Source organism: Vidua chalybeata, chromosome 12 (assembly GCF_026979565.1).
Source record: "Vidua chalybeata isolate OUT-0048 chromosome 12, bVidCha1 merged haplotype, whole genome shotgun sequence".
In the NCBI taxonomy this organism is placed as follows: domain Eukaryota; kingdom Metazoa; phylum Chordata; class Aves; order Passeriformes; family Viduidae; genus Vidua; species Vidua chalybeata.
In genome coordinates this window covers 17,317,559-17,344,136 of record NC_071541.1, presented here as the reverse complement: position 1 = coordinate 17,344,136, position 26,578 = coordinate 17,317,559, and the positions used below count along the sequence as shown (strand labels likewise).

The 26,578-nt window shown below is 48.3% G+C and overlaps 2 protein-coding genes across 6 annotated transcripts in view; both read right to left on the bottom strand.

Moving 5' to 3' along the window:
• The window catches only part of IP6K1 (inositol hexakisphosphate kinase 1), a 37,079-nt gene extending 17,964 nt beyond the window's left edge, over window positions 1-19,115 (bottom strand). For 2 of the 5 annotated variants that reach the window (XM_053953586.1, XM_053953590.1), the window contains exons 1-3: window positions 18,974-19,102; window positions 18,572-18,626; window positions 14,209-14,308 (exon numbers count right to left, since the gene is read on the bottom strand). The gene's annotated coding sequence lies outside the window, so the exon portion shown is untranslated. Of the gene's footprint in view, window positions 1-14,208; window positions 14,309-15,435; window positions 17,568-18,370; window positions 18,514-18,571; window positions 18,627-18,973 lie in introns of those variants that run through there. The other 3 variants (XM_053953587.1, XM_053953589.1, XM_053953588.1) reach the window with 3 other exon arrangements.
• Window positions 19,116-20,541: 1,426 nt separating this feature from the next.
• CDHR4 (cadherin related family member 4) lies at window positions 20,542-26,578 on the bottom strand. The gene is made up of 20 exons (XM_053953489.1): window positions 26,474-26,578; window positions 26,075-26,095; window positions 25,746-25,942; window positions 25,511-25,673; window positions 25,346-25,431; window positions 25,126-25,221; window positions 24,579-24,682; window positions 24,370-24,506; window positions 24,132-24,297; window positions 23,894-24,041; window positions 23,519-23,621; window positions 23,113-23,328; window positions 22,894-23,033; window positions 22,667-22,814; window positions 22,391-22,593; window positions 22,172-22,311; window positions 22,058-22,093; window positions 21,023-21,089; window positions 20,901-20,931; window positions 20,542-20,764 (listed from the first exon to the last, which is right to left on the bottom strand). Exons 1-20 carry the CDS (start codon window positions 26,523-26,525, stop codon window positions 20,709-20,711), a joined length of 2,310 nt encoding a protein of 769 aa, XP_053809464.1. The 5' UTR covers window positions 26,526-26,578; the 3' UTR covers window positions 20,542-20,708.

The window sequence follows — 26,578 nt, the reverse complement described above, 5'->3', positions numbered from 1 at the left end:
CTCTAAGCTGTTCAGCAGCATTTTTTGTAGATGTCACCACATCAATCCGTGAAGACACAAAACTGAAGAAATTGCTAACTGACAAACCTTAACCTTTCTTCCTTAACATGCATCTCACACTATGCTTCCATGACAGCTTAAGTAAATCTAAGTCAGCATTCTTCAAACCCATCCTCTCCCCTGAGTCAGCACTGGCACTCACTGATCCTGCTCAGGAACCAGCCTAGCAAACAAGTTAACCCGGAAAAAAAAGAGAAGTTGTTTTTGCCAGTGTGGCTTCCTGAACTGGTTTACTGCCAGTGCCCAACGAAAGTAAAAGGGGACAATCACTGAGCAGGGCAAGGGCAGGCACGAGAGGAGCAGAGCCAATTCCATTCAGCTCCAGCTGCCCTGCAAACACACGCTCAGAGAACAGTCTCACCCCCTGACTTTAAAAGAGACGCGAGTTGTCACTTGCAGCAGAAACATCATTTGACTTTTTCACCTCTCCTGACATCTTCTTTACACCTGCATCAGCACCCCTGCAGACAGCTATATTAAGTACCCAATCTGGTAAGAAAACAAAACAGCAACACAAAGCAAAAAACTGTCAGTTTTCAGTTGGATCAGGTCCCTAACACATCTGGACGACAATCCCCCAGCATCAACAGACAGAAGTCAAGAAAAAAGGTTTAATCTCCTCTTTTTTCTGCTTTCAGAATGTAAAGTGAGAAAAGGGAGTGGGAAACCAAGGAAAAGTGGGAACCAAGGCAGCAAAACTCCAGCTCCAAGCAACTGTGAAGCTGCTCTTACTCAACATAGATAAAACATCACAACATAACTACCTAATAGTTATACAAAACCTTTGGTTCAAAAGATTTAAAAAGTACATTAAAAAATCTGCAATCTAATCCTTCATGTTTTCATCTTCCACAACACACCATTAATATTTAAAACACCCTATTTGCTAAAAAATAAATATTTAACTTATTTGATACCAGCATTATTTTCAGAGCAAAAGAGCTGCTAAAATATATAGAGGAGAGAGAGGAACAGCCTGTTGTGATTAAATAGGGCATGACAAACAGCAGCAGCATGCACAAGCAGTACCGGGGAGGAAAGCCAGGGGGAACAGCAACAACAACATTGTACAAACAACACCGATTCATGAACAACAAAGAATTCTTAGAAACTGCTGCCTGGGTTACATCCAAGGTTCTCTTTACCTTGGTTAAACTATTAAGAAAGTCACTTCAGAAAACTGACCACTTCTGCACAACGAAGCTTTTTAGGAAGGAAGAGTTGATCCATCTAAAGGGCTCTGTAGGAAACCACTGCAGCAGTTCCTGTGAAGCAATGGAGTTGCAACAACACCGAGGGTGACACGACGCTGGAAGGAGTAATTTGTCCTCTGTCCCACCATGAAAGGGCTCTTGTGCCACCACAGGTCCAAAAAGCTGTGTCTGTGTACGTACCCCTCAACTGCTGGAGAGCAGACACGTCATCCTTGGCTGTGGACAGCAACTCCTCAGTGACAGGGACATCGTAGGGCCTCCTCAGGAGAATTTCACTAAGGTATGTTTCATGACTTTAGCCTCACTCCCATTTCCTCATGATTAACATCTGCTGCAGCAAGCTCTCACCACTGCTTGTAAGACCTAACTCTGGACATTGCATTCCTTAAATTAGGGATTCCTGGAAGGCCCAGCTTTGCTTCAGAGATACAGAAAATTCAGGTTTTATTTGCCATCTTGCTGCCATGTGGAGGAAAGCAAGTTTAAAGAACAGTCTGGGCCACTGCCATGCAGAATTCACTCCTCCAAAGTTCAGAGATTAAGTTGTGGCTGCTGCTTGAACAAGCAGCAAGTTTCCACTGTATTTGGACAATCTTGCAGAAAAAGTAGGCCTTTAAAAGAAAATACTAAGTTCATGAGCAAATGCTGTATCTCTGTCCCAACACATCACCAAAATATCATAAATCACAAGCAAGAAGTTAATAAATTTCTGGCTGCTGACAGGCACTAACAGTGAAAGTACTGCACTTAAAACATCAAATACACATATTACAGGGTTTTAAAACATGAAGGAAATTTAGTAAAGCTGTCATTTAGGACTACATTTAGACATCTGAATTTCTCACAGGTCTCCAACATAAGCAAAATACAGGTGCAACAAAATAAGGCAAAGGTAAAACTGTGTTGAAGCTGCAAAGCACTAAGTAGAAGCACATGGTTGTCCCCTTTAGATCAAAGTGTCTCATGGGGAACAGAGCACTATCTCTATGCAGTGAGACTTCATAACTCTGTCACACAAGATTATCAACCCATATACACACAGCTGTCTTCTGGCAGGTAGTCAAACCTGAGGCAGTGGGAGTTTTATAGGGGTCAAGACTCTTGTAGGATTCATCTAGATCTATTTTCTGCTGCTGTGAGATAAAATATGAAAATGGGAGAGGAATTGATCATGGAGGCAACAGAGCTTTGCACAGGGAATATTTCTCACCCTGCAAAAGGTGACCTTCCGAAGCCTCTGATTCTCCTCTTCTTTAAGAGGATTATGAATCCTACCCTTGGGAGACTTCTGCTCAGCTACCAGCCCACTGCTATTACACATGAACACTATGTCTTGTATCCTCATTTCTACCAGCAGAGAGATATTAGAAAAATTTATAAGATGACTGCTCAAAGACCAGACTTTTAATGGAATCTCTAATGCAAGTAGGGAAAGCCACAGCCAGTGATGTTTGGAGGGGACTCTTCTTTGTGCTGTCACACACTCAGCTGCAGATCTGCTTAGTGCTTCCCTGCTCAAATCCCAATTCAGCTTATCTGCACATGCAGGCTGCTGACTACCCTGGCAACAGACATTTCATCAAGGAAAGACTGAAAAGCAGAGATCACCATATGCTAAAAAATTAGGGCAAGTCTAGTGAATGCAGTTCACAGCTCCTCCGCTCCTGTACCGAAGCAGAGCCTCAGCAGGCACCAAGCCCAGGTGGGCTGTCAGGAAGTGAGAGCAGCAATGCCCTGCAAGAACATGCTGGCACCTCAGAGGGAAAGCCAAGGAGCAGAATGCAGCACATTCAGTTACATAAATCCTTCTTTCTCACAGACATCAGACACCAAGAATTTGAGGACAACTTTCCCTCTGTTCTTTTGGGGTTTTTTTTCACCTTCCAAGACACAAGACACCATTTGGACACTTCTAAATGGAGTCTACAAAGCAAATCCTAAGTCTTCTCTAGACAACATAACCAGGAATTATTCCCCTTGCCACTTCACAGTGCACAGATGTAAAGCAATCCACGCTGTCATAGCAGTGACCATATACATTTTGTCTTCATAAGGTAATTAAAGTTACAATGCATTATGAATTCCACAATGAGAAAAAAATGTGGGGCTAGACATGAAGGGAAACCTCAACAGGAAGGAACACACTGTCAGCATCTCTGTGAATGAAGATTTAGGATGAGATTAGACACACATACAAGCTAAATCTAACGGACACAAGTTCCCATTTGGGACAAATGGCGAAGTGTTCTCAGAAGAAAAAAAAAGTACTGGCTAACATAACAGATCTCAGATGCATCTGTAAGAACACTCCATGGCTGTTTCAAACTACACGATGCAACAGCAAAGTGCAGCCAAGAGTTAAAGAGTTTTATCCAGTAACTGTACAGAGAAGCTACAGGGTTAACCACAGACACACAAAAGCGACAAGGAGCTGAACCCATGAAGAATAACTACAATAGGCATAAACACAGAAGAGCTAAAATTACATTCCTTAGGCAGTTCTGATAAAATAAGGATGATCTATAGCTTTCCAGGAGACCACTAACTGAAAGACAAACATAAGCAGCTTGTGGTGAACTTGGATTTTTAATACTGTTCTCAAGTTTTAAATTATGATGCTTTTAAAACAGAAAAAACTGTTTTGATTAGAAAGTCAGTTGCTGCAGATAATTGATCCCCACAGAAAAATACACAGCTAGGACAAAAAATGAACTCCTAATTGCTATTTTTGATTCTGCAGTGCAAAAAACCTCAAGACCAGCGTTATGTAAGACCATTAACCTCTCTGCTCATAACTGGCACCTTAATTTAGCACACTAGAAAGCTTAAACTGAATTCTTATTTCCAACGCACACCACTGGCTGCAGTAAGGCGGTAATAGCAGTATTGGAAAGGGGGAAAAAAAATCCCAAAGCAAACACCACACACTGAATTCGACAATTACAGTTCCTTGGGCATAAATATATACACCTTAGCCTGACCAGATCTAATGTTACAGTATTCTTTTCAGACTGGCAATCCTGAAAAGATCATCAGATGCTCCACAGTATCTTAGGAACACTGAAGAGAATTCAAAGTACAGATTAGGTAAAGAAAACCTCCAGATCACCTTTTATAACAGCAAGTTTGTCAAACCCAAAGAAGCTGGAACACACTGAAAAGAAAATTACTTTGTTTTGACTGATTGTTTTTCTCCGTTTCAAACTAACCTCGCAGCATTCCAAACACATCCTCCCTAGATATAACTGAAATCCCCAAAACTACCATGTATTGTATTTAACTATAGTTCAGTTGCAATCACAAATACACATGACTGAATGAAATACAAAACAAGGTAATCTTGAAGAACATTCATGTGAACCTTCCCACTTCTTCCCAAGAAAAGACAGATTAATCTTCCACACTGATAATGAGCCAGACTGATGAATTTCAACCAGACAGCCTCTTAAATACTGTCTTCTATCCACTCTTATCACATTGTGGCAAAGGATGACATTCAGGAGGAAAAAAAAAGACTGATTAAGAGCCTACTGTCAGAAGCTAACATCCTGTGTGGAAAGAGCTCTATGAATCACTCGTTCATCCGCCTCTGACTCCATTTACTCTTCAGAATTCCCTGATGTGCATGAATTCATACTCCACCCATCCAGTCTGTAATGTCCCAACTTGCACACAAGAATACAGTGGGAGAGTGTCTGAACACTCAGCAAACTTAAGCTAAATGAGGCAAATGGCCCCTAGTCCTCTTCCTCATCCACAAATCCTATTATTTTATCACAGAAGACAATGAGGTGCATCAGACACAACTTAAGAGTCAGTAAATCCATACTAACTGTTCCCAGTCACATTCCTGCACATGTTTCACACAGGAAAGGTGTACCAAAAGGACCTGACCCATGACTGTGCCCAGGACTCAAGTGGGATTGATCACCCTGGATTATCCTTTGGGCCTAGTTTGAAAATAAGTGATCAGAGATGTGCCAGCACCCCTGTGACTTTTCCAAGATGACCAAGACTGGCACTACAGCACCATTGGGTCCCATGGGCTCCCATGGCTCCAGTTCTCTCAAGTAATCCCCCACTGTGCCTCCATTTGCTTCTGACTGCTGGTTCCTCTTTCAACCTTGTCTCCAGACACAAGAGCCAGGAGACCTTGCAACTGAAAACTCACTCAGGCATAAAAACCATCAAATACCTCAAGGAAGTCTGTGCATCACTAATCCAGCCCCCTTATTCAGCAGAGTCTTTGTTTACCCTTTCACTGCCAGCGTAGAGGTAGAACTTATGTCAAAATTATCAGGAATGTTGCAAAAAGCACTTCCTGTGAGAAAGTAGCTGCTTCCCCCATTCAAAGACAGAATTGCAGACTAACATGGCCAAGTTTGTTCTGTCTGTATCCCAGGCTGTCAAAGAAATCCCAGGTCACTTTGCAGACATAAAACAAACTTGCTGGAGTTGCATGACCCCATTTCTAAAACATTTGGCAAAACAGCCTCCTTCTCACTGCTAGCCAGGCTGTATTTAGCAAATGGAAGTTAGGTCTGTAAAGAGCAAACCTGGACTCCCCCAAAAATCCCTTAGAAAGCTGCATAGAGAAGCTTCTTTCTAGCTTTAATTAAGAGTAAAAATCTAGATAACAGAATAAGGGAATAAGGAACTAAGATTTTCACATACTTAGATGCCAGCTGTCCAGATTGCTCTTGGTATAGAAATGGAGATGTTTTATGATGACTCCATTCTCTCATGGCTTTAACACACGTATCATTTCAGTGTATCAGATGAGAGGGAACTGCAGGAGACAACTCTCAGCTGTTGCAATGCTCCCCAAGAGACAGGAGAGCCAAGGCAGGGAAGGCTTGCAGCCCAGGTCCCTGCTGCAGGCTCCTGGCACCGAGCAGGCGTCTCATCGTGCCACGTTCCCGCTGCCAGGGCGGCGGGAGTGCCCGCTGTGCCTGAAAGCCAGCACGGAAGTGTCACTAAACCAAACAAAAGTACTTTTTATCAAACTCCACAACTCGCAAGTCTCCCCTGCCCCCTTCTGGGAACAACATGGATTTGAAAACTTCAGTATCTTCTTCCAATGATAAAATTGGTTACTTGGGCAAACAACAAAAAAAAAGAAAAAAACAGAAAGAGCTCTTGCCTCAAGCTTGAGTCCCTTCAGCAAAGACGTGGATGTTATTAAATTCATCTCCTGCAGCAGCAGAGGCAGACTGAAACTGGATTTTCCTCATCCATACACTGAAGCCACGTCAGGAACTCCTGCCTGCCAGAAAATGGCCGGACAACTCACTACGGCTCAACTCTTATGACTGAGCTGATTCACTCTCCAGGTCACGATGCAGATGCGCAATGCAGGCTCCCTGTCCTCCTACCCCAATAACTCAACTACTTACTTCCCCAAAAAAAAAAAAAAATAAATGAAGAAAGTATAGAAAAAATAGCAACTGCAGCAAAACTTGCATGATATATATTAACTGCTCAAAAACCTTCTCCACAAGTTATAGAAACAACATTCTATTAAGCTCCTGACTGCAACCTGACTTAAGCAAAAATCCCTTTGCAGTGACTTATTTATGTTGAGACGTTAAATGCTAAAGACAAAAAGGCCTCATTAGGGCCAGAGGTGAAAAGTTCTCCCACTTGCCTCTTCCTACCACTAACAAGGAAAACATCATGCTGCTGTTTATATGTGCAGTTTTCCATTTCACAATGCTTAAGAGCAAAGTTGTTCTTTCCTCTTTACCTTCAGAGTACAGTCCTGCAATACTCTGCTACTCAGAAAACTTACACAGATATTCAAACACTTTTCCTTTGTCTTTGCTTTGCATGTAGACTACAGAGGAAAGCTAAGCCAAGACCCTACATCCCATTCCCACCTGGGACAAGGAGAAGGGAATTTTCAAAGCATGGCTACTGGTAAGCAGCTGTTTAGGATCTGTGAAGAGAAATGTTTCTCATCTTGAAGAGACTGATCCCACAGTCAAGATCCAGACACTCCATCCAAAGAGCACACTGTGAACAACAACACGTCCTGTACAAAGGGAGGGGAGAGCAAAGTCAGCTGGTAAGGAGTAGCAGCTGGCTCCAGTACTCAGGAAGCAGCACAAATGTTTTGTTTCCTTAGGAATTAGGACAACATATAGATTTAAACACATCAAGTCTAAGAGTTATGCATCAAAACCAAACACAGACTTGCCAAGAAGAACCATCACAAGCCAGCTAATCTCACCCTTAGGGCCTCTGTAAACCAGTGTTTGATTCGGTTCACTTCAAGCTCACTGTAAAGCAGCTTTACAATTCCTATCATACACTGTGGGCTGTGACACCACTCTGATCCATCTCCTCCTCAGATCTATACATTGCCCTTTTTCTGAGCTGCCTGAGAATTAATTATATGGAAATGAACAGTGGTAGATAAGGGCATTGCAAGCAACTGGCTTTCTTAAAGGAGCTGGGGACTGCAGTATCTCTGCCTTCAGAAAATCTGTGGCAATGCCCATTCAGTACAATTCCTGTTGTTAGAGAATAAGTTTAAGACCCAAACAAGCAAATACTCATCTTCTCACTTCTGTGGCCAGAAACAAACATCTGCTCAGCCATGGCTTGGGCTCTACCTCTGCCTCTTGTCACCACCAGATCACATCAGAGCAGCATCCTGACTGAGGATGTTCTGCCAAAATTGAAGGTGATGCACAAACAGCAGCTCTGAACAAAAAGATTAGCAGTCTGACTTTTAATATGTTGTCTGCATAAGCTCCACCTACCCCTCCATGGAATGCAAGGCACTAACAGCTTCACAGCCTCATGTGAGCTGGAATTTCAATACCCAAGAGGACTTTAATCTCACATATGCAGACAGAGATACACCAGGGTATTTTGGCAGTTACAACAGCGTTTGAGATGACTGGGGGGGCACACGCATCAGAATCTTCTCTTTCTCTAACTGTGAAGATAAAGCTAAACAAACATTTTTGCCTCAGCTACACTTGTCTTTTTCTACACAGGGAAGCACAAAACACTTATATTTGGCAGGTCCTTAATGGCATCCTGCAGTTTTATCAGACAGCACAACTTCTGTCTGAACACTGGTAAAACATTCAAAGCCATGAGAAATGCAGCAATTCTTACATCTCTTTGCAGAAGCTTAACAGGTCAGCAAAGCGCTCAGTTGATTTGGTTAACAGATTCTTCAGATAACTTTTAGATAACCATAATCTACCTGAGATTACCCAAATGGAAAGGAAAGAACCAGGAACAGGCTACTGGTTTTGATGCTCCCACTGAATGTTTCCATGATCTTGGTAAAACCATTCAGTTGTGGTATACTTCAGCCAGCAGAAAAACAGCTTTTCAGAAAGGAACAATTTACTTGACTATCTTGCTACTTTCAAACCATACTTTAAAGCCAGAAGTCTGGCAATCATTTCACTTCTCATGATCCCCTTGCACTTCATTTCAACTTAGCCTTGCTTGTTAATTAAAATTCTCAAAATCTAAAGAATTTGTGTCCCAAGTAAATGAACAACTGAATTGGTTTTCTTAATACAGACTCAAATTAGGGCATCTCTTTCGAATGAATGTGGTGCTGCTTGGCCAAAAATCCAAATCCTTGAGCAACTTTTCTGTTTTTATGGCAGAAACAGAAAGACAATCTAGGAGCACATCAGTCCAACAGAAAGACTTAAAGGAATAAAAGCAAGATTATCCAAACAAGTTCACTTCACCCTGCTAAACAAATTCTTGTGCCAAAAGCACAGGGAGCAGTTGTTATCTAGTGGTTTGTTCTGCTACTGTAATTCTGAGACATAGATACTAAACAAAATTTGGGGCTTTCTTAAACATCTGAAAAAGCTCAGAGAAATGCAAGGCAGTCAGTTATACAGTACTCCAGATTATACCAATGCTCAGGACACCACTTAATTTACTGCATGAGAAAATGGAACTGCACATTGCCCTGTAATTTCAAGTAGACACCCATGCTACAATAAATATACCAAGGTTTGTATGGATAGGTAAAATCTTCTATGCCCAACTGAGAGATGCCCTCCTCTCTTACTGCAACCACTTCTAACTTTACATTGCCAATGAAAAAATTAGTTCAGTTGGAAAGGGCATATTTTGGGCCCCCACTTTATCTAATTTTTTTCCTTGAAAAAAGTGCTACTCACAACGACAAATAAAGCATTCCTCACTCTTTACCTTCTCAACACCTCCAGCAAAACAAGCTTTACCTTAGAAGTGTAATTTTATCACTATCAGTGCATCTACATTAAGGGATTCCTACTTCACTAGGTAAGGATGAACATGCTGATTAATGCAGCTGTCACAGGAACAACCTTATGAGCACATCCATAGGGAGTTAAAGCCACATAATCACGTTGCAAATCCATGCCCCCTACTTGATACCAGTTTAATTTTCCTAAGCAGGTGACCCTTGAGGGTCACAGGCAAGAAAACATGAGCTATAACTTCTCAACTGAACACTTCACTGTGATTTTTTTTCTCCATGAGGAAGTACCAAAGGAAGGTACATTCTCATATACCTCAAGAGTATATTCTCTTGTATTGTCAACCCACTAAAAAAAAAAAAAAAACAAACTAAAAACATTGAAAAGGAAAGAGAAAAAAAAACAAGCTGTGCGTTAGGCGGGGGGGAATCTTAATGGAAGTGCTGCAAGAAAGTAAATAATGCCATGGAAAATTCAAGTATAAAGGGCAACATTTCATTTCTGAGGTCTGGAATGGGAAATAATGACGTCTGCCATAGCAAACATACTTTAGACAAAGACATTGCACTAAATCTGGTATTTAATTTAAGTAGAATATATGACATAGTATCTGATGGGACTGAAAGCTAAGGTAGTAATTTCATTTGAAACCAGATAAAGCTCTAAACAGAATTTCATACAAGGATACTCTCATCCCTTCAATATGGCAGAATACACATGATACACAACCCAGGGTCACGGAAGGGATTTTGATCTGGGCCTGTTGTTATCCTGTAACTCTCCTCAGGATCAGCATAATCTGCAAGGCTTTCAATCACTCATACTGAGAATCTTAAAGCTGTTAAAATACCTTGGAGTTGTTTTGTGGCTTGCAGCATGTTCTGGAAGGTAAAGGACAAAGAATTAACAGGAGGCCCAGCCAGCTGAGTGGAAATGAAAGGCAATCTGAACCTGAGGCTGCCTTCTCAGGAGACACATGCATCAGTCAGACAATCACAACTTCAAGCTTGGCAAGGTGCTACATGTTCTCAAGGACAAAACCTGGCATTTTAAAATGTCTGCAAGATTATTTTACCTGATCAGGAACCAGTACCACGATTCTTTGGTACCTTCTTCTATCAAACCTCACACTTCCAAGGTATCCAATGTAACTTGGCTTTGAAAAAGAAATATTCAAGGGAGCTCAGAACACAGTTCGCTCTACTGTATTTTTAAGCACCTTCCAAAGGGACCTTTAATATTCCAAATCTTCATTATAACTCTCCTATACATTAACCTGGGCTAGCAGGCCCCTTGAAATGCTCTGCCACACCAACCATCTCTGTTTGAAGGTTTGAAACAAGAAACTTCTCTTCATTTGAAGTGAAGAATCAGACAAACAAAGCCTATATTTAACTTCCTGTTCACTGAAGCAGTCATAAACAAGTCCCTGTAAACACTCTACAGGTCACAAATTCCCAACATCTTATCTAAATGTTAAGCTGCTGAAGTGGATCTCAAAGCTCCTTCCAACAGGCTTTCTAGTGTGCCACTTACAACAACGGAGGCCACTGGTTATGTAAGAGATGTAAAGCCAAAGCAAAAAGAAAGTATGGTAAACCTGGTATGTCAAAATGTTTTGTAGATAACCAGATGCAGCACCTGCACATAAAAAAATCTTCTGCCCCATACACTAAAAACACACAGCACACTCATCTGGAAGTCACACAAGTTGTGGCAAGTTTGTTTTTAACAGCAAAACTTCTCTCAAGTGTACCACAGCTACCTTGGTTTTTAACACTAAGTTCTTCTAAAGAAACTGCAAGGCCATGCTGCAGGTTGGTTTGGGTTGGGTTTTTTCCTACAAAATAACAGTCTGCTAAATCACATGTATTCTCACAGCCACAATACATCACAGGCTGTATATAGCTAGGGAAAGCCAATTTCCCTTTCATTTTCTCTTCCAGATCAATACAGTGTGATAACATGTGCCAAAAGCATATCATCTCGGGCTGAAAAACACAAAATAACAAGCATAATGGGTGGAAAATAACAGAGTTCTCTTCTTTGAGAATCATAAAACACTGCAAATGACAGGAAACCTGAAACAAAGAGCTTTGCACTCATACAAAAGTCAACCTGGCAAGCTCACTACAATGGGACACTCATCTTTGGCAGAATTCTTAAAAGGTTTTGAATTTTCTTCTGGTTGTCATGTTACAATGGGATGAACTCCAAAAAACAAAGTCTCAAACACTTTACCATCTAAGCTGTGATCTTTAATTGCCAGGTTTTAGGAAGATATATCAAATGCAGTGAATAAAAGCCTTGGTTCACTTTGGTGAATGACACAATACCATTAAGTATTTTAACTAAGAATATTTGAGTCAAGCTGCATTCACAAATCAGAACTAATTTTTAAGACTACTGTTTTTTGTCATTAGGTGAACCAAATTGTCAATAGGTTCAGTTTTCTAAGCTGCTGAAATTCATTGAAGTGTCAGTGCTAAGGATGCTACATAACTAACACACAGACCACAGTAATGGACATTTCTGTGATTTACTTAACTAAAGTTAAAAATAACTAAGGGGAAAACCAGAAACCCCCAAGTGCTGTTATTACAGGAAAAAATAAATACTAGTGTGCAGAACACCTGAAGAAAAGTGAAAACTATTCAGACTCTGCATGATGCACAACAGTGATACCTATTCAGTCTGACTAAAATAGTTAGAGGTTTTTCCTCAGTTCTATAAAAATGAAAGATGCATAAAGCATGCCTGATAATGCTTATTGGTTCACATTTAGCTTACTGTCAAATTTTAATAAGTGTATTCAGGTCAACACTTGTGGTAAGAACTGTGAAGTATTAAGACCTCAATTACATAAAGAAGATTTATGCCCAAGTAAAGGAAATGCCAATTGCACAGCATTAGAAAACACACTTACAATATCTGGTTCTAATGGAAAATAAAGTAAACCACTCCATTATTTGCAAAAGTAAAGGGATCCATAAACATTTTATACAGTGTAATATTTAATCTAAGTAAAATCCACATCTTTGAGACAAACGTGATGTGGGTTTTATTATAGGAAGTGTGGGAGTGTTTAAGAAACTATCTAAAAAAAACCTGCATATGTATTGTTTCAACACAAATGGAGCTTCAGACTGCTTCAACAATTCTTTTGGGACAGACTCAAAAGACTCAAGTTAAAAATGCTTTTTGTTTCCATATTTGTGGGATGAGAGTCAATCCCCATGAATTCAACAGGTCTATTCCTCAGATGTGTCACACAGCTTTATACAAAGACCACAGCTTGGAAAAGAGCAATAAACCTTTCACCAAGCAGCAGTGCTGTGATGGTCTTCCAAAGCTCCAGGACTTTACCATGCCTTTAACCAACAAACCAATGCAAGAGCAGCATATCTCATCTTCTGCAAGAGCTCCAGCAACTTCATGGCAGTTACTCGATGGTTTGATTCAGACACTGAGTAAGACACAGGACTATGTAGCCCCCAGGCTTCTCTCCCAAATCCTTCCTGCTTTAAATAACTCACTGACATCTGCACTTGGTGGTGCACTGATTTTGGTGCTCAAAGCTGCTTATCACCTATAGTTAGCTCTAATGAGATCATGACTGCTCCCCACACGTGCTTAAGCTGCTCAGACAGTACTGTCAAAGGACACAGAACAAACAGCCAGCCCTATCTTCTTGTGCCCTTTTTAAGATTTCTAAACTCACTTTTGGAAATGCTTGACAATACTTTGATACCAACAATGGAACAACATTAATTGGAATTAAAGATCACATGTCATTTTGCATTAACGCACTCTGGAAGTTTAAAAAATTGGGGAAAATGCAGCTCAGCAAAGAACTATGGGGGGGGGAAAGAAAAGAGAAATGTCAGAACAGAACATATAAGCTATACAGCAGTTTAGCTTTAGATCAGCACTTAAGTCAGCAGTGAGAGACACAGGAGCATGCCCTGAAGAGAAGGCACCACGTGTCTCCTCTCCCTACCCCAGGACAGTACTTGTGGAGCTCAGCTTCTCTGGCCATTACCTTTTGCATTTCAAACTAAGAAAGACCATCACCCACCAGGTCAGGGGCTTCCCCACCAGGAAACTGAACTGTGTGACAACCACTACTTAAACACACCATGTCTAAAGAAAACAAGGTCAATTGAGTCTGTTTATACCACAGATATACTGAGTCATATCTTTGTTGACCGGGGGAAAACATTTATTGACTTTCTTCCAAATTCAGGACAGTATGAAGTAACCTCTTTGAAACTGAAAGACTATCGGATCAGCCTTATCAACTTTCAGCAAACTAACCTCTGAATAGAAAGGAAAAAGCAGACAATGATTAGAATTCTGAAATCATCATAAGGTGATTCAGCTGCAAATCAGCCACCTGAATGGCCAGAATTACTAGAGCATGAATGAGCCTCCAAATCTTGGAATTTTAGTTCTTATTACAAAGAACTGACACTGATTTGGTGAATGAACAGGACTGAATTTTTCACTCTGTGCAACTGCACTTAGCTGGGTGTTCCTGTAGTATCCTTCAAAAATAAGAGCAAAACTCCCACAAACTGTATCTACATATCCTTACTTGAAGGATAAATTACAAAGGGACAGGTAAAAAGGAAGCAGTTTATTTCTCTTTGCATCTCTAAGGTGGCTGCATATGTATTCCAAACAAAACAGAAAAAAGTTACCTTGTAGATGTCACCCAAGCTCCTTTGGCTGAGCAATCACTGGAATATGGAGCCAACTTCTCACAGTCAAGACGGAGCAGGACCCCAGAAGCAAGTCAGCCTGCAAAATGATGTATGGAAACAAGTTAGCAAGTCCTAAATTAGCTCTTATTGAGAACTTTACTTGCTTGTCAATCCAGAATGTTTGAGAGCATGCCTACCCTAGAGACTGGGACTGGAATTCACAACTTCCTTTCAGGAAGCAAATGCTCTCACTCATTCCTGTGGGCTCTGACAGATGCTCCTTACCAAACCCACCAGTTGGGCTGAGGGGACACACTGTCCCCAGTTGCCTCAGCCACCCTTCGCTGAGAATTTCCAACCAGGGTGGAGCAGAGCAGGATCCATGACTGCTCCTCACCAGTCAGGGATGGGCACTAGGGAAGAAAGGCTGAAGCAGAGTATATTAAAGCCCAGCAGCTGAACAGGCCTGGTTGTAGGCCCCAACACAAGGGAGGTAGTGTTTGGTAAAGCAGCAGGACAGCTGGTGAAGGAGATAACCTTTCTAACTACAAAAGCTAAATCAGAGACAGCTTATCAACTGCAGCTCCCAAGCACGTGCAGTGACGTCCTGCCAGGACAGACACATCCATATACCTCTTTCCCTGCTTTTATCAGATTTGATTGACACAGATCTTCTACTAATATGATTATGGCAACTATCTCTGCTGTGATTTTTAACAAAACAACTGCACCCATTTTAACTACTGTGGGCACATTATACAGATAGAGACACCCTGTAATAGCAAAGCTTATTCCTTTACTCCCAAAGAAGGGGTTCAAACATTAATGACACCACATACTGACCGGCTGATGCAAAATAAATGCAAGCTTAAGAAGCTTGTCTTTTACACACAGTTAATGCCACTCAAAATGCATACAGAAGAGCCTGTGGAAATAAATGAAGGCAAAGGACTTGCACCTCAGTGCCATCTGCAGAGTGGTTCACACCAGCATGGACTACACAGGAAGCACAGGCAGCCCAACAACACTGATTAAGAGAATTGCATCTATTAGGAAGCACATCTACCCGAACAGCACACTGGGAAGGCCAAAAATAACAGCTGCTGCCACATCAGAGTGGCACAACACTGCACACAGGCAATGCCTGCAAAACAGAAACTAAGCAGCCACGCACACACACTTCCTCTTCCTCCCCCCACCACCCCTGTGACACCAGCAACAAACCTGAGATTAAACACTGGCCAGCATCCTGCTCTGCATTCTTGTCACATCAGGAATAGAAATGAGGGAGACTGCTAGCTGCTCCTCCATATAGCTGAAGGGCTCCTTCAGTTTACAGCACGTAACACAAATACTTGACACGACTCTTGCAGAGGGTTCTGTCACATTTTCTTTTCTTTTGCTCCTCTTCTGGAGCTCACCCATTTCAGAGCTCACTAGGTACTTACTAGACTTGTTTTTGATACAGTCCCTCTCAAAGACTGAGAGGTCAGAAATAAAAGCAGTTGTTCCTATGCATGTCACACTATATAAACAAGCAAGTAGAGAGCCACACACAAACTCTGCAAGTCAAGTTCAATGCTAAACCCTGCCCAGCACCAATGTGACACTGTCAAATGCAAGAGCAAATAAAATCAGGCTGCAGCTTTTTGTCAATACTAAGTTCTGAGACTACAAATCCCAGCATTAACACTCCACTGAGATGTTCACATCTCCAACACATTACAAGCTAATCCCTGATGGACAGACTGGGGAAATCTACTGACAGCGAGTGGAGTACCTGGGTTACACTGCAATAATCAAGGCCTCTGTAAGATTTTCCATGGCTTCAGTATCTGTATTTCAACCACAGAAGGAAGAAACACACCTCCTCTAAAGCATGAGTTCTGGATATCCAATTCAAACTTAGCACCTGCATTTCTTATCCTAATGGAAAGCACAGAGAGTGCCATCCCATACCCAGCATGCCAGTCAGAATTCACCAAACCCACAAAAACCTTTAGGCACAGAGAAATTAAGAAAACACTGAAATCCGAAGTGATTAAACCTTTTTACAAACATTTGGTGATCCACTGAATCAAAGAGTCGGTGCCCTGTAAGCAGATGGTCAACAAACAGCCCCAAGCTTGTACAGGGCTCCAGTCAAGCTCAACAAGGTCACATTTCAGAGTCTGAACATTTTACCCAAAATGAATAAGCTCTGTGCTTGTGGGAGAAAAGGAAAGAAACAAACCAGGCAGCTCAGATGGGATGAGCAGAGCACACAACTGCCTGATTAAGAAGAAATCACAATGCTTATTTAAAAGGCCAATTAGCTGATTAAGGACACAGGTACTACTCCAGTCTGGGCACTTTTTTTGACCTCTGAGTGCTTGCTACTCTAACCTTGACTTTTCACTACGTGCAATGCAATACAGAATAACTTCCAAGTCAGTTGACTTGCACAATCTGCCAAGAGAGGGGATCTCAAAGCACATCTAATTTGTCTTTCTATAATATTTTTATAAGAAGAACATATCCTGTGCTGTCCACCTGATGATGAGGCACACAGTGATTCACAGAAGTAGAAGAGAAGCATGGGCACTACTGTTTCATTTAATTTTTGAACATATATAAAAATGTGGTTTAAAATTATATTTATATGCAAGAAAATAGATAATGTAAAAATGCATTGTTGCACTCTTACACAGCCTCACTGCAGATTACCCTGAACTCAGATAAGACCCCATTTCAGCACCAGCCCCATTTCCCTTGCTCCTGCAAATTCATTTGTGCACCCACAAAGCTGGATAGAAAAACAAACAGTTTGTCTTTAGCTTGATCAGTCTGTAAGTCAGGGAACCCTGATTCTCACCTGCACAGGCATAAGCAACAAGGCAAGAACCTCCTATGGGTTGCAGTCTATACTTACATGAGCTGAAGTACCTGTGAAACCACACAGGGAATGTGAAATTTGTGATCAGAATCAGACCTTAAAAACTATCCCCTTTGACATCTCAACAGATAATTGTGTTCACTTGATCTTCTATGCGAGAAAGACACAAAACTGCCACTAAGTGCCTAATGAAAAACCAGAGGGTCCAGGAGATGGTCCCCCCAGCATATCTTACTCTTTCCATCAAAGATTCCTATGCTAATAACCTTGTATACATCAACTTCCCCCTCTAGGAGCTAAGGATCACTTCCCCTGTTCTCCCAAAAGTCCTTACTAGACAGAAGCAAAGGCAAAGCCATGAAAAAGGACATTTCACAGCAGCCTAACAGGTTCTAACCAGGATAGCATAGGTTGGTCATCCATGCACCTGGAAATGGTTGTGCTGAAAAAGCTGAGAGGGTATGAAACACCCTCTAAGAAAAGAAAAATTGGCATTAGGACAATTCAATACATTGACAAAACAAGGATTTGATGCAGTTGAAAAAGCAACCCAATGTTATCTTTCTTTATAGAGCTCACAACTAAATCTTTTCACAACCTACCACTATCCTTCCAGCTCCAAAACAAAGCACTTACCTTAGGTCAGAGCTAAACTAACCCAGAAAAATACTTCACAATCAAAATAATAAGAAACTGTTACATGGGACTAGGAGAGACCTACTTAGGTTTACTGTGACAACATGCAATAACTGGTACACTTAATTCTAAAACACTTTGAGGCTCCTGAATTTCTATAAAAAGGAAATCAGAATCTTAGTTCAGTGATAAACAACAAAGATATCATTATTTCCTCCATCAAAAGCCTGACCACACACATGTGTTAGCATATCAGCTCCAGGTGACAGTTCACTACAATGAGACTGTCACAACACACTACTGCATATTATTTTGTGAGACAAGCTACTAACTATGTTTACACAGCCCTAACGATCACAGAAACATTACACTAAGAATGAAGAGACACCCAAGTCTCCACCATTCCTGCACCATTCAGTGTTTCGTTAGCAAAGGCCAATTATTGGAATGCAGCTCTGGAAGCTCTGAACACCAAGTTAAGCCAGGTGAACCTGAAGGGAGGAAAAGCAGATGGAGCAAAAAAAAAGAGCAAGACAGTTTGAAATGATACTAAAGCACATACTAAAGTATACTGCTCGGGAAAAAAAAAAAAAAAAAAAGCTAATGCTCAGCTTAAAAATGAAGGCATATGGACCCAGTACCACCTACCCTAATTCAGCCCCTCCTGGAAAAACCCGGAGAAGGCTGGTCCCGGTCCAGGTCTGCAGAGCCACGAGCACACCTGCCCCGGAGGACTGCCAGGCACTCCGGGTGTCCCCACCGGGGCAGCCAGCGCTCCCGGGGCCACCCACACCCCTCCCCTGCCGGGGGGCAGCACGGACGGGCCCCTAGCCCCACCAGCCTCCTCACCATGTTGGTTTCATGTTACCGCCGCGGCTTCCGAGCTCCTTCCTGCGCGCAGCTCCTGTGGAAGGGAAGGAAAGGCACAAAGGGAGGCGACGCTCGCTCTGCCCGCTGGGCACGGCCCTGCCCCGGCACCGCGCTGCCCAGCCCGGGGAACCCCGCCCCGGCCGTGCCCCAGGCGGGCCCCGCAGGGGAAAGCGCCCGGGTCTCACCCACGCACACACGGGAACGTACCGGGCTCTCCCCAGCCCCTCCTCACGGGGCCGCGCACCGAACCCTCCACTCCAGGCCCATCCCGGTGCTCGCTGCCCCCTCACCCCGGCTGCTCACGGGGCCGTGCCTGTGAACCCCCTCTCCCTTCACGGGGCCGCACCCGGGTCTCCCCTCCCGGCAGCGCGCCCGGCTTACCGCCCGCCCGGCAGCCTGGCCTGTCCCCGCCCGCCGCGGCTCACCGGGGCCGGCGCTGCCTGCCCGGCCGGGACACCGGAACGCGGAGCCCCAGCGCCGCCGCTCCCCGCCGCTCGAATCAACAACAAGATGGCGGCGCCCGGGCGGGCGGGGCCCGGCGCTGGCCGTCATAGCAACCGCGCCGTCCAAAGCCCGCCCCGTCGCCCTGCGCGCCAGTCCGCACCCGAGTCCCGCCCCACGGGGGGCCTCTCGGGACGCTGATAGGTCAAACTCCGTGTCACTCAAGCGCAGAGCCGCCCCGCCCTTTCCCGAGCGCGGATGGCAGCGCACGTTAGGCACATGTGACGCCCGCCAGGGCCCCGCCCACTCACGGGCAGCGCCGCCTCATTGGCTGCCCGCGGAGAAGGGGGGGCGCTCGGCCAATGGGCGCGGCCCGCGCGTGCGGAGCGGAGCCCGCTCCGCGATCGGAGCCCGCTCCGCGATCGGAGCCCGCTCCGCGATCGGAGCCCGCTCCGCGATCGGAGCCCGCTCCGCGATCGGAGCCCGCTCCGCGATCGGAGCCCGCTCCGCGATCGGAGCCCGCTCCGCGATCGGAGCCCGCTCCGCGATCGGAGCCCGCTCCGCTCCCTGTTCCCCGACACAAACTCACACCCGCCTGTCCCGCGGTCCCACCCACACTCAGAGTTCCCCGCCCCGAGCGCCCGGGGCAGCTCCGCATCGCCCTCCGGCCGCCGCTAGGAGCGGGGTCTCGCCAATGGGACACGCTCACGCACCACTCCGGTACCACAAAGGGTTAAATTCCCGGACGGTCACGGTTCCCGTGGGTTCAGGGCAAAAGGGGCCCTCAGGCAAAGTCACACAGATGACCCCTCTCACTGTGAAATTTCACGGCTGGCCCCTGTTCCCCTTCCCTCCCCTTAGTCACCTACTCCCCAAATTAGTCTCTTCCCTCTTATCCCGCCAGCGCTTCATTTCCTTAGGAGCTGCCAGGGAGGCGTCCCGTAGCGCGCTCCTTTGAAATTCAAATAACCGGTTTCCCACCTCCAGCTGACTGACGCCTTCAAAGCCTCCCGCCGCTCCCAGCTCCTCCTGCGGCGTCCCGCTCACCTGCACCCACGCTAATTCACTTTTCCTCCCAATTATCAACCCATCCCCTCTGCCGACCAGCTGCTCGTCCCACCCGTTTGCGCCTGCGAGCGCTGTAACAAAGTAGAGCTTGAGGGGGACGCGGGAGTCGGGGCAAAAGTTGCTCAAAATTACCGGTGGCTGAGTTTTCTTGCCCCAGATAACCTCCCTGTGGAGGACTGCCCTGGCTGGGTCACATCCAGAGGCTACAGAGATGCTTCTGTCACCGAAGCAGACTTGGCCGAAGCTCTTGTAACATTTTTCACAGTGCCAAGCCCGCTGCCAATCCTTGTCCTGGGTCGTGCCACTCACACGGCTGACGAGACAGTGCTAATGACCAGCACAGCAGGACCGCCACCAGCAGCACTGCCCCCAGTGGGACTCCCTAAGGCAATCACAGCCGCATGTGCAATCTCTGACATCATTTATTAGGTCTACACTGGCTGAGGTGGCTCAGGGGGTGTGGCTGCACCCCATGTGCAGCAGGTTTGGCCACAAAGGATGGGTCTCCTCGCCGGGGGCCGTACCAGCTGCCAGCGCCCGGTGCTGTGCCCAGCACGGCCCACGTGGAGCTGTGGGTCACAAGGAGCCCCTCATCAAGTCAAGCCCTTCAGATCCAGCGCCGAGCCCCGGTCACGCTGTTGAAGAGATAGTCCCTGCCGGTGCCTGAGATGGAGGCAGCACTCAATCACTGCCCTGTGGGCCTGGTCCCCATCTCTCCTGTCCCCAGACCCCTCTGCCCTGGGGGACACAACCTGAGGCTGCTGTTGAGGCAGCAGGGGCTGTGGGACAGGGTACTCACATGGGTCCTGAGCATGGCCATCGAACTGCCCCTGTGGGGAGGAGACAGGAGAGGCTGCTGAGGGCCACAGGGCTCCTTCTGCCTCCCTGGCAGGGCACCCACCCTCGCTGCCACACACTTACTGGGCTGCTGGCACGTGGGTGTCCCTGTTCTTCCTTGCCCCCGCTGTGCTCCACCACATCCCTGGAGCTGCAGAAGGAAGAGGGGAAGGGAGGGAATGCTGTCAGTGATGGGCTGCTGGCCTCAACTCCACGAGATGCTGCTGGGAGCGACTTGCCAGCCAGGTTTTGCCCTGCCAGCTGCACCCTGTTTAGCCCATCATCCACCTACCTGATTGTCCCCTGGCACAGGAGGGGACTGTGACAGAGCTGTGCTCCCCCAAGCACCAACCACCTTTCACCAGTGCCTGAGCACCAAGCAGGTCTGCCACCATATCCACTTGTTTCCCCATGTGCTGGCACGCACCGCTCTTGTGCTTAGAGGACGCTGTGCTGGGGGAGCCACCAGGGCCACCCACAGGGCTGGCCCTGGGTCTTCTCCCTTGCATGGTCACGACAGTCCCAGTGTCACCAAGCACTGTGGCCCCAACCTTACCAATGAACCTGGATCCAGCTATGCATCACCCTGGGGCAGTTATGCCACTGGAGGTGACTGTTATCCTGCCACGGGCTTGCTGTGCAGACACTTGGCACAGGCTGCTCTAGCGTCTCCCCAGGCTCTCTCCTCTGTCACCTGTCACCACCACTGATCCTCCGGGTGTTGCGCAGCCTGCTCACGTCCTCCCTGGGAGCTTTTCCTGACAAATGGGGCTCACCCCTGCCAAACAGGGGCTCCCCTGGTGAGCTGCAGTGACCTCAGCCCTGGTGCCAGGACCCAGCTTTGCAATAGGCATTGGCAATAGCACTGTGCCATCCCACCCTGTCCATTGCAAAGTTTGTGGCCCAGCCTGGCCACCAACATCATGGTCTACTGGCCAAATTGCTCTCTCTGCTCCCATCAGGGCTGCACACTTGCCCTGGGCAGAGATGGCTCCCCGGCACAGCAAGCCACGGCCAAATGCAGAGAACATTAAACATACCCTATGTACTGTGTCTCCCTGGCTACCTGCAAGGACAATACAACTGCCAATATGACCACCCTGGCCATATAGCACTCACCTCTTGGCCAGGAACAGCTTGCCAGGGGCCCGGTTGCTGTGGGAGGAGCAGAAGGCAGCCGTGAACCCTTAGCCTTGCTCGCTGAGCCATGCCGTGAGGTGGGCTGGGGCTCACCTGCACAGCAGGTTCCGGGCCATGCAGCCCAGGGTGGCCAGCAGCAGGGCACCGGTGATGGTCATCACGGCCACAAACCAGGCTGGCGGGTCCCACACTGCCTCTATCTGCGTGACAACCAGCGGCTCCTTCTGCAGCGTCTGTGGAGGCAGTGGTGTGAGGAGCCATGGGAGGTTCAAGGGACCCTGGAGCACCTCCTGGTCAGCGGGCTCTGCTCACCGTGTGCTGGGTGGTGGTGCTGGGTGGCACCGGGGTGCTCCGGGGGGTGACGTGCACCACCAGTGCCACCACGCTGCTGCGGCGGCGGGCACCAGAGCCGCCCCACACCTCCACCAGCAGGACAAAGGGGTGGGGCTCGGCTCGCTCACTGGGGAGGTAGACAAGGGTGTTCCCTTCCAACCGAAAGCGCCCATCTTCATTGCCTGGACAAGAGGGTCTGCTCAGTGTCACACCACGGCGAGGGCTGGTTTGTGCCGTGGCTTGGCCGTTCCTCACCTCCAACGATGTTGTAAGTCAGCACGCCGCTGTCGGGGCCGCCGTGGCACGCCAGGCGGGTGACAGGCTGGCGGCTGCCCGGGAACCCAGCCGCGATCCGCAGCTCCTGCACCTCGGGGATGCACACCGGCAGCTGGTCCGGCACAGCCTGCCGGGAGCGGGGGAAGCAGTAGGGCACCCCCAGTCCATGCACCCACCACAGCTCACCCAGCGGGCTGCCCTCACACCTGCAGGCGCACAGACACGTCGCACAGACGGCTCTGCCTGTTCCTTAGGTCCAGGTCATTGTGGGTGTCCGTCAGCCGCACCACCAGCCTGTAGCTCTTCTGCTGCCGCGAGTCCAGGGGTCCCACCACGCGGATCTCGCCTGCGGGGAGCCGTGAGCCGCTGGGAACCGGTAGGTGCCCTGGGCTGTGGCGGGGGCTGGGAAGGGGCCGGGTGCTCACCAGTGCGCCTGTCGATGGAGAAGGGCTGTGCGGGGCCAGACCCCCCCTCCAGGCTGTACTCGAGGCTGTCCAGGGGGTAGTCGCGGTCAGTGCCTGCCACACGCCCCACGACGCTGCCGAAAGCTGCTGTCTCTGGCACGGTGAAGGTGGCACTGGGTGGGCACGCCGGTCTGAATTCGTTGACAGGTGTCACCGTCAGAAGCACGGGCACACGGGCTGTGTGGCACACAGCTGCTCAGCCATGCTGGCATCCCACAGCCTCTGCTGAGCTGACTGAGATAGGGACAGAGGCACCAGCCCTGGGGTGGGCATCTCTGGGGCAGCAGGGAAGGAATGTTTCCTCTGTGATCTGCTGGTTTGGGGATTGGGAAAGGTCTTTTCCCACCCTAGGGACATGGGCACTCACTGCTCTGTAGGGGCTGTCCTCCCACTGTCACCACAATGGTGGCTGTGAACTGGAAGCCCAGAGCAGCCATGGCCTCTGAGTCATAGTCCAGGGTGGTGTTGACCTGCCAAGCCAGGAGGGGAGTGTCAGGCAGAGCTGGGGTGCTCTGCAAAGCTCAGATACCCTGCAAAGCCAGAGTATCCCACAAAGCTGCGATGCCAGGGGAGAAGGAGGGAGCAAGTGAGGAGAATGAGCAGGCCTTGGGGAGCAGGGAGCCATGAGGAGCCCTGACCCAGAACCTGGCATGACAACACATGTCACAGGGTCCCACTGTCCCACTGGGCTCTGGGGTCTGGGCTTGCTGTCCACCTGGGCACTGCCCGTGGCCCAGCTCACCTTCAGCTGTGGCCCCTCCATGCAGAAGTGAGAGAGAGAGGAGGGAGGGCCCTCGAGAGCATAGTGCAGACACCCGTGAGTGCTGGTGTCGGTGCACGTCAATGTCATCAAGGTGCAGCCGGGGCACACGGTTTCGGGCACCTGGGACCTGCGGCAGAGCAGCCAGCAGCTCAGCCTCTGTCCCATGTTCCGGGTGCAGCAGAGAGTCCCATGCACCTCACTCCCCCCTGAACCATACACGAAGATGGCTGGGACACATCTTGGTGCCTGACGGTCTGTCCCCTGCACGGTGACATTGACTGTGGCGGTGGCGTGGTCGTCAGGGTGCAGCGCGTTGTAAGCCCGGATGAGGAGGTGGGCACGGATCACCTCCAGCCGGCGGGTGCTGCGGATCTCACCTGTCACTGCAGGAGGAGCCGTGGCCTCGCACTGGGCACAGGGACAGGGACAGGGTGTCCCTGGGGATCCCTGCTCACCCTCATCAATGGTGAAAAGCGTGGGAGCCACAGAAGCAAGGATGGCATAGTGGACATTGTCACCGCTGGCACGGACCTGTGTGACCACCTCCCAGGGGCCAATGCCCTCTGTCACTGTCACAGCCCGGTGTGGCTCACTGCAGGTGAGGTGGGCATTGAGGCACAGCCTGGTGCCACTAGCACCCCTCTCCTGACCCAGCCCCACTCACGGGAAGGTGACACGGGGACGGCGTGATGGCAGCACCTCCACCCTTACAGCCCCGCTGCAGTTGTGCCCGTGATGATCCATCACCTCAATCTCCAACCTGAACATCTGTGGACCAGCACCGGGGCAGCTGCGGGACAGCCCTGAGTGGCACCACAATGGGGATGGGGATGGGGACAGGGATAGGGATGAGGCTACTAATAGAGACAGGGACAGGAATAGCGGTGGGATGGGAACAGAAGTAGGAACAGAGACAAAGGAGAGGGGGTGAGAGATGAGAATGGGGCTTGGAGTAGGAGCAGAGGTGGGAAGAGGTGTGGAGATGGAGATGAGCTGGAGACTAGAATGGGCAGGAATACAGACAGGGATATCCTTATGGACAGGACTTGAAATGCAGAAGGGGATGGGGACAGGGCTGGACCATTTGTGGGTCCAGAGGGAGACAGGGGCCTAATGGGCAGAGCAGGATGTGGAGAGCTGTGGCCAGGGAGGGGCTAAGCCCCAGTGGGCTGAGAGGTGGCTGTGACCAGCCTGGGGCTGCTGGTGCCCACCTGGGTGTCCTTGCTGGGGTCAAAACCATTGTCAGGTGCCAGCACCAGGCCCCGGCGGGTGAGCGTGAGTGGTGTGTTGTGGTTTTGGAGCCTGAACTGCAGAAAGGAGGGTGATGAGAACCCCTGTCCCACTCCTCCATACCTGGGGTTCTGCTGTCTCCAAGGCTGCTCCCTTCTATGGGGGTGTGGCCCTCCAGAGAGATGCCACTCACCCACTCACCGTCAGCCCACCAAGTGGCTGTGGCAGCACGGCATACAGGGGTGTCCGGGGCGCCACATCTGCCAGCACCTGCACCACATCACCCTCTGGAACACAGCATAGCCGTGGGAGCTTAGTGCTGACTGGCACCCACAGCCCCTGCTGCCCTGTGCCCCCTGTTCCTACCTGCGCTGGCAAAGGGGGTGTCACAGCGCAGCACATGCCCTGCTGTCACCCGGACAAAGAGCCGCTCTTCCACCTCATCCTCACCAGGACAAGCAGCCCGCAGGATCAGTGTGTACTGGTTCACCCGGCGGGCATCGAGCTCTGCACCAGCACGCAGTGTCACCTGCCATGGGGACACAGTCACTCAGCAGGGAGCCTGCCAGCTCCTGCCCCACTCCCTATTCCCCAGCCACACCTCTGCCCGGAACGTGGTGGCATTGGTGGGGTCAGAGCTGATGGCGATGGAGTTGAAGGGATGGTCGGGCTCGATGCTATCCAGGGTGACATTGGGACTGCTGCTCGAGTTGCTGCAGGACACGGTCACCTCAGCGACACGGGTGCCTGACGCTGCATCCTCACTCAGGGCCACCACACGTGGCAAGTCAGGCAGGACTGGTGGAAGACCCCAGGGATCACTGATGGCTCATCTGGCTGTGCTTATGGAGCCCTGCTCCTGCACCTAAGCACTAATGCAGGCACAGGTTTCCCTGCCAGGCACAGCCGGGTCCAAAGCACTGCTCTTACCTGTTGCTCTGACGAAAGTCCCTGCAAAGAGGAGAGTGTCACTGCAGCCTGCCAGGTGTGCCCTGGCAATGCCCTGGGGAGGCCCCAGAATTCCCTCTGTGAGATGCTCTGATGAAACCCCAGGGGTGTCTGCATATGCCACAGTGATGCGCAAAAGAAGCCCCAGTAATGTCCTGGCAATGCTGAGGACAGCCGGGCAATGCCCTGAGCATGCTCGTGTGATGCCCCCTCCCCGCCTCAACCCGGCCAGGCAGGTGCCAATCCCTCTGCCCATCTCAGAGTCAGCCCCAGGAATGTGGGAGCAACCGAGGAGAGCCTCTCCCCTGTCCCCTTCCTCTCAGTCATCCACCCAGGATCTGGCAAAGGGTGCCCCAAACACTGTGACCTTGAAGCACCTACCCGGGGCATAGAGGCTGAGGAGGAGGAAGGTGAGATGTCCGTGCATGCCCATGGCTCGCTGGGTGTTTGGGACAAGCTGCAGCCGGTTGCCAGGGGTGCTGGGCA